Genomic DNA, 12,002 nt, shown 5'->3' on the forward strand with positions numbered 1-12,002 from the left:
TTAGTGCTTTTATCTAACAATGTTAAAATGTGAGTTTTATTCAAGTCCATTTAAAAAGAACTTCAAAGAATTTAAAAAGTTTTTTTTTCTAATCTTAAGGTCGCAATGACCTAGTTTTAGTATGTGACACATGACCTTCCCATAAAGCATGCACATACCAAATTTGGTCAACCTAGGTTCTACTTTAACATTATTATATCAGACACCAAACAGACAAGGTTTCACTATCACAGAGGTCAAATGTCAAAGTGAAGGTCACTTTGACCTGACTTTGGTATGTGACACACCCATTTCCCATCATTATCATCATACAAAGTCTGGTCAGTCTAAGTTCTACAGTACAACAGTTATACCTGGACAAGAATCAGACAAGGTTTTAGTATCATTATAGGTGTTTGAAGTCAACATGAAGGTCACTGTGACCTGATTTTGATTTCTGAGCACAGCCTTCAAATGACGAATCCACATACCAAGTTTGGTAAACCGATGTTCTATTGTACAAAAGTTATGCACCAAACATGATTCAGACAAAGTTTAACTATCATAAGGGTCAAAGTCTAGGTCAAAGTGACCTGGTTTTGGTATATGACAAACTGCTTTCCCACGATTCAACCACACACCAAGTTTGGGGTTACAGATGTTCTGAGGTGCAAAAATGATGCCAGGACACAAAGTGGGACAAATGGACAGACAGACAGAGGGATAAGGTGATTTCTTTATTCCCCCAGAACTTTGTTTTCCATGGTATAATGAGACTGAATTGTCTCCCCTTGTATAAAATGTGCAACACACAGCTTGTACTCCATTTCTTCCACAAGCAAATGATACTGATACATGTACAATACAAGTATAATAGCTAACATCTTCATCGTTTGGTCACTGGTGGATAGTTAGCTCATTGGCAATCGTACCACATCTTCTTATTTATTTATTATTAACAAACTGTTTAAAAAGAGTATATTTCTTCTTTACTTCAAATCATACAAAGAAGAGTAATATTTTATAAATTTTGATTTACATAAGAACTTTAGGCAAGTGTGCCATGTGTACTTAATTAAAATTGATTATACTGGCTTCATTTCAAATCAATTTGGTGCCCAATGATTAAAATGGTGTTTTATCACCTGGCCCAATTTGGTGGTGATCATGATCGATACATCTTACAAAGTCCATCCAAATCATTTTGCAAAGAATTCCGCTCAAACTGGTGCTAGGGGCTGTCTAAACTTGCAATGAGGAGAAAGTTTTTTTGGTTTTTTTTGCTCCATGTTGAAGGCCTCACTGTGACTTTTAGATGAAGAACAGCAATGAAAGCGCTGTTTTTTTGTGTGTTTTTTGCTGTGCATGTACTGATTTTGTGTCATGGATGGATACCCCATATTCTTTGTTTTTCTATTTTATCACGTTTTTACTTTCTGCAAGTATTTTAAACATCTATGGTTTACTTATGCGCATTTAATTCAGAATACTGTCCCATCTCAATATTTAGAGCTATAAAGGTGACATAGAGCAAAATTGGCTGGCTAAAAAATTGATGTAAATATTACTGAGACAATAAACATGATAAACAAACAGTCAATGAAAATAAATCAAAATGATCGAACTAGCAAAAAAATTGAAAAAAAACCCTATCTGCACATGTGGACATAAGACATCCGGACTAAGTTTTGTTCTTTTTCTGGGGATGGTTGTGACACAGATGAGCATCCACAGACACTGAATCCATGCTTGCTACAGTTGTTACTCTGACACTGTAGGTTTTTATTATTACTCATTAAAGACAGTATTTCTGCAGTAAAAATATAACTTTTAATCAAAATAACTGCTTCTAAGTGTCCTCATCATCGTCATTTTTTTCTCTTGACCTTATATTACGTTTGCCAAATTTTCTAGATTTAAAAACATTTTCGGTGGGATTTTTTTCTTGTTCTTCATCAACATCCTCCTTTATTTCAGTTTCATTTTCAGTCAGTTCTAATCTCTGTTTTATTTCAGAAGAACTTTGCTCATCCTTTTTTTCCTTTTCAGATGTTTTTTCGTTTTTGGCACGCTTAGAAAATGTGAACTGTCCTTTTGAACAAGCCATTGATTGAATATCTGCTTTTGTCTCAGTTATCTCCCCTTCTCTTTGTTTCCTTCTTTCTTCAAGGAAAGCATAAGCTGCCTGTTTATTGCTAGCTTCATTCATCACATCAACATCTTCTAGTGAATATTTCTTCCATTTTGCAGGTCCATCGTTAAAATCTGGCATTCGACTACCACGTTTAAATGGTCGTCTCGAATATGAACCCCTTGTGTGTCCCCTTCCAACGGGTCTTGGTTGCTTGAATGCAGGTTTTATTGTCTCTATTTCTTCCTTTGATGGTTCATCTTTTAAAAGATCTGATTCGTCTGAACTGTCTTTTCTCGCTTTTTCAAATGCTTTATGTTTATCTTCTAATGTTAGTAAGCAATCAAACACACCCTTAGCTTTGGTTTCAAATGAATCTGTGGATGACTTTATTGTATATGGATCCACTTCCTTTTGTGAACTTGACATGCTGATTCCAAAATGTCAGTCTGAAAAGAAAAGAAAATTCGAAATGATTAAGTCATGTCATACACTTTTTGTTTTGTTCATGCAAAGGTCATGATAGTGTAGATCATATCTGATCCAGGAATTTATGTTAGATCAAAGCAATTTAACCTGGGAATAGTATACTTCTTGCTGTGTTGAAGACCCATTGGTGGCCTTGGGCTGTTTTCTGCTCTTTGGTCTGGTTGTTGTCTCTTTGATGCATTCCCTGTTTCCATTTTCAATTTTAAAATGTAGTATACATGTATAATGTCCCAGGTTTTACATATATACATGTATGCAATAAACTGTAAACAATAAATTTGGAAAGTCTTTTTTTGAAATCTTCAACTTTTTCTTTACAATCTTAAAGGCTGATGGATACATGGTCTTCATATTTAGAACCTGATTTCAAAATCTATTGAAAATCCCATGTAGAAATTTAAATGCAGCTTTTTGCTAAGTAAAGTATGAAACATGGATATTGAACTACTCCAAAATTATTTACATTTTGTAATTTGTACAAGCATAATCTATTAAATAGTTGGCAGTGTTATTGAAGATTAATCTACATTCTTTATTTTTGCACTTTGAAGCATCCAAGAGTTTACACAAGTTGTGGTGTGCATCTTTAATGTATTTTTATATGTATATAGGTACATTTATGAAAAAAATAAATGTGGATTGTGTTCACATGTCCACATGTGGACACAGATGATGTCCCCGTTTGCATATCATATAGTTATAAGGGGACATAACTGAAGAACAGTAAAAGTGACGCTACCCAAATTTGAACTTGATCTGAGTTTTGTGGTAATAAGCATTGTGTGTAAGTCTCATAACATTTGGTTGAGGCTAACTTAAGTACAGAACAGAAACTAAAAATTCAGCAATTTTTCTATTTGTAAACACGCATAACTCTAGAACGATTGTGTATAAGTTTTATAACATTTGGTTGAGACAAACTAAAGTAAGAGAACGGAAACGAAAAATTCAGCAATTTTTATGTTTATAAAGGGACATAACTCAAGAATGGTAAAAGTGACGTCACCAAATTTCATACTTAATCTGTATTATGTAGTAATAAGCATTGTGTATAAGTTTCATAACATTTGCTTGAGACAAACTAAAGTTAGAGAACAGAAACCAACTTTGGGACGTATGGATGGACAGACGTACAGACGTACAAGGGTAAAACTTAATGCCCCCTCCACTACGGCGGGAGCATAAAAAACAGCAGATACCAACATTTGACCAAGATGACATTCAAAACTCATACGACTCATTGAGGGCGTCACACCAAAACCTCTTCCTCTTTTAACCAATGTGGGTTTTTCAAATAAACCAGTGCAGCATGACTTTCTTTCCAAAAATTCACTGGTCCAGGTAGGGTTCAAACCTGGGACCCCTTAACACTTTCTCACCCTACATACTCGCACCCCACAAGTTTGCACCATATTTTATACAAATGTAGGATGAATTTCAAGATGTTTTTTAGATGTATATATACAGTATATCAAAAATTTATATTTTTTCTTTTGTAATAGTCATGATAGTGGTTGGTTTAAACAATGTAGACTACCGGTCTTCTTTGGGTAGGACCAGCCTGTGTCGGTCTTAGGTTATGAGTCAGACAACAACAGTTTTGTGTTTGATCTGCACTAACTTACTGACTTACTTGAGGTATTTCTTCAGGTTGATATTTTTATTAATACTTCTTTTAAAAACTCCCATTATGTCTCATAAATTTGCTAGTCTTCAATATTTACATTATTCATTGTAAATTGTACTTTATAGCCTAGTCAATTTAGCTCTAAAATCACTCAACATCCAACTAATTGCAACACAAGGTTTTTTTAGTGCAAATTATAATATAGACTTGTACTAACAACATACTAAAACTATACATTAATATAATTTGCGGAAAAGGTTATTTTTGGGTGAAATATGTGGTTTTTAAAGAAAAAATGCTGAAAACTGGAAAAGAAGAAAAATTGTTATCTATGTTAACATTTTTAGACCTAAAGCTTGTTGAAGACAGGAAACCTTATCTTAATAGACTTTTATGTAGTCATCTAGTTATTATTATTCATAATGAAGTAATTTTGAGGTGAAATGAGTGATTTTTAGTGAAAAAACGTCGAAAACTGGAAATGTAGAAAATCTCAGTTGTTAATGGTTAATATTTTTGAAATTTGATCTATATAGAAAAAAGAACATACTATTTTATGTTTATTTTGTGAAGTCCTTTAGTTATCAATATTAATATTTGGGTAATTTTGGTTGAATATATGTTTTAAGACAGAAAACCAGAAAACTGGAAATGAAAAAATCTCAGTTATTGATGGTTAAAACTTTCGAATTGGGGTCTAAATAGAAAATACTATCTGATGTTTATCTTAAGAAGTCCTATAGTTATGAGTATTTAAAAAAATTTTAATTCTTGTGTAAAATGTGATTTGTAGAGAAAAATTGTGAAAAATAGAAATAAAAAGCTCGGTTATTCATGGTTAAAACTTTTAACATAGGATCTTTATAGACAGACTATATTATCTTATGTTTATATGCATATGTATTCCTCTTATTATCAACATCAATAATAATCAATTTGTTGTGTGAAATATTTTGTTTTACGAACTAATTACAAAACAAGAATGTGTCCATACTACATGGATACCCCACCCGCACTATCATTTTCTATGTTCAGTGGACCGTGAAATTTGGGTCAAAAGTCTAATTTGGCATTAAAATTAGAAAGACCATACCATAGGGAACATGTGTTCTAAGTTTCAAGTTGATTGGACTTCAACTTCATCTTTGTTTTATTTGGCTGATATTAAATCATTAATAAATTATTCTGTTTTCCAACTATATTCCGTGAACTTGGGAAACTCATTAATCCAGTAACACATGAATAAAAATTTTTGACTTTTTTTAATAAAATATATTTTTTTCGTGATTCATCATCATGATCATGTTCATGTGATTAGTTAATGAATTATTATTAAATTAATAATTATTTATATAATTATGATAACTATTAATTGGTATAAAAAACTTATTTGGTATTATTGCTATATGTGTTTGAAAATTATTATTGTTGTTATAGCTTACTTTGATGTAAATTAAAAACAAAGAAGATCTTAAATGAAAAACATGCAAGATAATTGTTTTGAACAACGTGGCCCCTTTTAGTTTGGTATCTTCCAACTTAAAAAGTCTTTCTTATACAAGTCTTGTGCATGGGTGGACTTGGCCTTTGATAGACATGACAATATTTGTTATCCGTTTTGTCAAAGTAATTTTCACAAAACACTCAATGAAACCTGTTTAAGTTTTAAGAATGTCATTCTTTTTTTAAAACAATAAACATGTAGCTTTATTTTAAAGTAACACACTAACTATTCCACAATTGAAAAACTATTCAACACAGAACCTTTTAAAAGGTAGTGAATGTGTAGGATGGGAGTGTGAAAAGGCGCAAACATGAAAAGGAGCAAGAGTGCTTTTGGGCAAGCAAACCTACTTTCGATCCGTTAATCCCCTATTCTACCTACTCAGTACTGATCTAAAGGAGAAGTTGTTCAATCCCCACTCTTCTTTACTAAACTGCCCAAGACATAAACATGAAAGAGAAGACATGCCAAGACAGATGCAAATACTGAACATCCCAACAGACATACGATCAATAGTGTCGCCACCAAAGACAAAAATGAAAGAGAGAAATCTATGTATGAAGCAACAGCTCAAATTGTAGTGGAATATATAGCAAGATCAGGGCAATTTCAAGAACTTGCAAGCCCTAAATCCCAATCCTTCGCCTAAACAAATATTCTTAGTACTGTGAGAAATTACCATGAGCAACGGTGTACCATAAGAGGGGAAAAAAAATAGTACAGTGAGACAAGTTGTGTCAACCTTAGGATCAGGATCTTTGAGCTCATTTTGTAGAGCTGAGACTTACGCATGTTACTGTGGCAGGAGTTCAGATTTAAGACTAAGAAATCAACTTGATAGGTCCGAGGCTACATGTAGATAGTAATTATAAAGACGTTCAAAGTATAATTTGGGATAGTTATCTAGCAGTCTAGCTGTTTATAGTTTATTTTTATCCATTATTATCACATGCAACCCTTCAAATTATTCATTTTTTTGCTTAAAACAAGTAGACAAAAAAAAACTTGCAGGAAGATGCTGTACTTTTTGCAGCATGTACAACAAACCTTTTAATAAAACTATTTTTTTGTTTTTCTTCGTTTTCTAAAATTATCTCCCTTTACTGGTTACGACTTTTTTAACTATGAAAAATAAATGATTTCAAAAATTAAAATCTAGGACGGTGTTATTTTAACTATCAAATATTTTCAATTTATCCATGGCTTGATTGATTTTAATTTTGTGTGTATTGAAATTAAAACCACGCTCATCGGGATGATAACCAAAAACCGTCAAGCACCGGAAGTTTACAAAATAGATGCCGGCTTGTTTTCTTTGTTTTAATCTCTTTAAACATTCATAAAAACTACGAAAATGAGTGGTGGAGTGTATGGTGGAGGTAAAAACTGTCTTTTTGATTAAGAACTCTAGGTCATCAAACATGCAAATGCCTCAACCAGTAAACCATTTCTTAAAGAAGCCTTTGGCTTTGGCATTGCTTTCATTTTATAATTTTTTTTGCTCTGACACCTCTAAGGGACCGGTCATTATTTATCTCCAGGGGGGGGGGGGGGGGGGGGTCATGAAAAAAATTGAATCTGATAGAGGGGGGGTCATTCTTTTTCAGGTTGATCTAGTAGGGGGGTCATGATTTTATTGGCCATAGATTCATTGATTGCCATATACAATGTACCATGACCATAGACTATACATGTATAGTCAGAGCTAACTTGTCTCCTAGTTTGACTCTTTCACAAATATCAAACTGTCACTATCAGTGATCTACCTAGAGCTAGTCACTTTACTCTTTGACTAATTTTATTGTCAAGTGACTAATGAATATTACCAAAAAATGTGCAAAAAAGTCACTTTTCTTATGTTTTTCCTAGCCATGATGTTTCAGAACTAAGAAACTAGGAATAGAGACTATAAAATTGGTTTCATAATCCTGGCTTCACCACAGCAAAAGTAGACTTTGCTTTTTGAAGGTGACACCATTTTTATTTTTCAAGATGAACTCATATATTTTACAAACTGTAATGTTTTATGTGTACAAAAAAATATTCTATAAAGACATTTTCAAAGCATTTTATTCTTATTTTTATTCCATATCTTAAATATACCTCATATAGATTTCCACTATAAATAAATATACATGTATGAATGATTTTTTTTACATGTACAGTGGATATGGGCCAGAACTTATTTTATAGGAAAAATTTTGCTATCAATTTTATCGGTGTGTAGGAAATTTCTTTTGAAGGCACACAAAACATAAAAGACATGGTCTACACAAACTGGTAGCTTGGTTAATTTCTGTCAATTTTAAGGATTTAATTAAAGAATACAAAAGCTAGAATTTTCTATTCGGACTAATTTCAGATCATTTGCAGATAGTCACTTTTAAAAGTTTATATAAATTTTCAAAACCACTTGGATTTTCATATCAATTGTATTTTGACCTTATAGAATACAAGGTTGTTTGATAGTTTGGTGTATTGCTGTCAAATTTATGGATTTTATTAATAAGTAAGAAAAAAAATCTAAAATTTTCAGTTTAGGCTAAATTCAGATAGTCACCTTTAAAAGTTTTTATAACTTTTTCAATTCAACTTGGATTTTCATAAAACTCTACACCTATCTCATTCATATATTGATCTTACAGAATGCCAGGTTGTTTGGGAGTTTAGTGTATTGCTGTCATTTTTATGGATTTAATAAATAGGTTAAAAAAAGCTTAAATTTTCAGTTTAGGTTAATCATGTTAATACCAGATAGTCATCTTTAAATTTTTTTATAACATTTTCAAATCAACTTGGATTTTCATATAACTCTACAGCTATCTCATTAACATACTGATCTTACAGAATGCCAGGTTGTTTGGTAGTTTGGTGTACATTTATTGCTGACAAATTTAGGGATTCAGTGGCGGATCCAGATATTTTCATAAGAGGGGGCCCGCTCCAGTCATGCTTCAGTGATTTCCTATATAAGCAACTAAATTTTTCCCACAAAAAGGGGGGCCCTGGCCCCCTGCCCCCCTAAATCCGCCTTTGGGATTTAATTAATAGGTAAAAAAAGCTGCATCAAAGTCAAAAACATGTCTGCCTAAATTGCTTTAAAAAGACCATAATTTCTTTCTTGAAAAGTAGAATAGATATTAAAAGGGACATTGTATATTTGAAATATAAGAATGCTCTATTATTAAGACAATAATTGGTATTTCAGCATATAGGAATATGTTTACTAGTCAAGAGTTATTGTCCCTTAATTTAAATTATTCCCTTTATTTTAAATTAATATGGTATTTTGAAAATTGTATACAAATTGGATAGTTAGTTAATATATTTTTGATTGTTAACAATAGTTTGAATAAATCTTTATGTCCTATGGTCACAAAAGGGGAAAAAAGTGGTGACCCTCAATTATTTAATAGAACAAAGAAGAGATACATAAACTGTTTCAAATTTAAGATGACCTCAGATTTCAGAAAAGTATAAACTAAGTACATTTAATAGTATGGTTAATATTTCTTCATATGTTTTATGACTTGCATGAATATTGTTAGCACTTCTTAAGCCTCTATGAAAGGCTGGCTGATATAGTTTGCTATTACTTATGTCTTGAGATTTAATTGTGATATTGTATATATCTGAGGCTGCACATATAAAATCAAATCTATACATGTATATTCATACTGGTTTTAAAATTAATAAAATGTATGTTTCTGATACACACATAAATATATATATATATATATGTGGAATTAACTAGCACATTTTGAATTTTGCATTAATACACCAAAGTCTATTCTTTGATTTCCAGACATAAACATGCAAATATTAAAATAGAAAAAGAACCTAAATCATTTTTGATTGTCTTTAAGTTTTAGAGGGGCAGGGACTCTTTTTATAGTTTTTTTTAGATGGGCAAGGACTTTTTTGCAGAATTTAAAAGGATGGGCATTAACTTTTTTAATGAAATAATATTAAGAATGCACCGGCCCATCCATCTGGTAAATATTGAACGGTCCCTTACATCAGTGTATTCTTCTATCAGATGTCGTCCTCAATGCATTCTATGTGTATGTGTATTAAAATACCTTACTAGGAATATTAGCAACATATAATAATTGAATCATTTGAAACCTTTCAATTATAATCAGAAAAGAGAGGGGGGGGGTCAAAAGTTTTTATGTAGTTGAAAGAGGGGGGGTTAAATTTTTTAACACATTTTGAAAAGGGGGGGGTCAATCATTTTTTATCATTTCAAATTTACATTTTGCCGGCCCCCCCTGGAGATAAATAATGACCAGTCCCTAAGCTAAAATTTTTTTCCTAGTTCATTCATCTTTATGCCATCTCACTCTACATCAATTTGTTATAATCATATGGTTAATATGAGGCAGGTGTTACCTGCGAAGTCAGCAAATCTTTATAATACTTTAAATTTTTAATAAAGTCTTTATGATTTCCTGTTAACAGCAGATTTATATTTATTGTATAAAAATTCCAAGCATAATTTCTGTTGAAAAAGTAATTGAATTAAGGAAATGTATCTGATGTTGATCCTAGTGTTAGGCATTTTATATACGACATCAATTTCAATGTAAACAAAGAAACGCTATCTTTAGTTACAGTGTAGTGGTTTTTCACTCAATTTAAAGTATAGTTTTGATAATTAAAAACAAATAATTTACACCTAAAGACAACCAATATACAAAGTCGGCTTATTACTGATCATTGTACAGACATAAAAATCTGCCTGATTGATCTGAGGTGAGTTTCCTAAGAGAACTTATTTTGTTGATTTTCTTACTTTTATTGTGGGATTATGTGCCCCATATTACACCTCTTTGCCAGAGAAGTTTCTAGAATAAAAGTTGTGTCGGCATTACTCTTTTATCTGGAGCAAAAAATTTCAAAACCTCTTTATACTGCATCATCTCACTTTCTGACTTTCTTGTTTGAATTAATATCTCCTAGAATATATGTTAGGCCAAATAAAAGAATATGTGTGGTCCTAGTTTGAACCCCCCAACCCTAGAACTTTTTTTTTCATTTCTGAAAAAATAATTTTTGATCGATCCCATGTTCATGATGTTCATGATGTTGTGGAATGTGAATTTCAATAATTAAATTCACAGACTTCTGTCATCTGAATTTCCATTAGAAGTATCCACTATGGCTAAAATGCAACAAATTGTCAACTGAATGCAACAAAATTAACTAAAAATGTAACATATCTGTTTATTTTACAACCAAACATATAGAAAATGGTGAACTTCCGGTAGGGACATGTATAATACCGGAATTCAACTCGGTGAACACATGATTTTTTTCAGATTTTGACAATCCCCCCAAAAAAAATTTTTAAAAAATTGCAGACCTACCGACCCTATTTTTCTTCCAGGATGTAATTGGAACCACACATATACTTTTAGTTGGCCTTACAACTATTATTCAAGTAGTTGGAGTTTGTGTTTATTCTTTAGTTTGCTTGGAAAACTTTATGAAAAAATTATATGTATATCATTATTTTAACTAATTTTCAGTGAGTCATTCTGGTGTCTTCTTTGTTTCACTTTTTAATGTTGGCATTCCTTTTTTTTTAACAAGGAACCACATGCTGAACACATGCACAACCTACATGTATTTCGCTAAATGTCATATTCAAGGTTGCATGAATACGGATTCAAATGAGGATGAATAATTGATTAGCAAGTCAATAAAAACATCAGCAATGTATTTTAACTTGTTTTTATGGAATTAAACCAAACTGACTGCTAATCATGCTAATAGCAACTACTAAGTGAAATAATAATTTTCTATATTCTGCCTTTTTGAATATTTAATACAAAAAGAAATCATATTTTAATTTCTGTCTAATTTGTAGCTTATGACCATACTTCAAAAATTACTTTTCTAATGTGATTGTTAAGATTCTGTGTCAAATTTTGTTAACAATTTAAATTTATAAATGTCATGATACAAATGTAACTTAGATAAGTGATCCTGAAATCACATGTTTTAAGTAATACAACTGTACCCCTGACTGACAGTATTAAAATTTTGGTTTATATTCAGCTAAATTTTCAAACATTTACATTTGTACATGAAATAACAATATACTCTTTTTGTTTTAGTAAATCCATATGAATATGAGTGTTCTGTGTGTATTTTTTCTCATTTTTAGGCAAAATAACCAAAATACTTATGGTATGTTTGGTATAAATAAAAAAATTTCATATTTATGAATTTGCTTTTGGAAAATGAAGAATTTAGGTAAACCT

The 12,002-nt window shown here is 31.5% G+C and overlaps 2 protein-coding genes across 2 annotated transcripts in view; one reads left to right on the top strand and one right to left on the bottom strand.

The window, feature by feature from the left end:
* Nucleotides 1-1,796: 1,796 nt before the first annotated feature.
* On the bottom strand, nucleotides 1,797-6,839 carry LOC127706275 (protein TSSC4-like). The gene is made up of 2 exons (XM_052210776.1): nucleotides 6,778-6,839; nucleotides 1,797-2,559 (listed from the first exon to the last, which is right to left on the bottom strand). Exon 2 carries the CDS (start codon nucleotides 2,537-2,539, stop codon nucleotides 1,829-1,831), a length of 711 nt encoding a protein of 236 aa, XP_052066736.1. The 5' UTR covers nucleotides 2,540-2,559; nucleotides 6,778-6,839; the 3' UTR covers nucleotides 1,797-1,828.
* A 156-nt stretch (nucleotides 6,840-6,995) lies between these two features.
* LOC127706273 (actin-like protein 6B) overlaps nucleotides 6,996-12,002 on the top strand; it is a 49,013-nt gene continuing 44,006 nt past the window's right edge. The window contains exon 1 of the mRNA XM_052210772.1: nucleotides 6,996-7,109. Coding sequence (XP_052066732.1) covers nucleotides 7,085-7,109 — 25 coding nt within the window. The 5' untranslated portion in view covers nucleotides 6,996-7,084. The remainder of the gene's footprint in view (nucleotides 7,110-12,002) is intronic.

This window comes from Mytilus californianus, unplaced genomic scaffold, assembly GCF_021869535.1.
Source record: "Mytilus californianus isolate M0D057914Y unplaced genomic scaffold, xbMytCali1.0.p SCAF_6, whole genome shotgun sequence".
Lineage (NCBI taxonomy): Eukaryota > Metazoa > Mollusca > Bivalvia > Mytilida > Mytilidae > Mytilus > Mytilus californianus.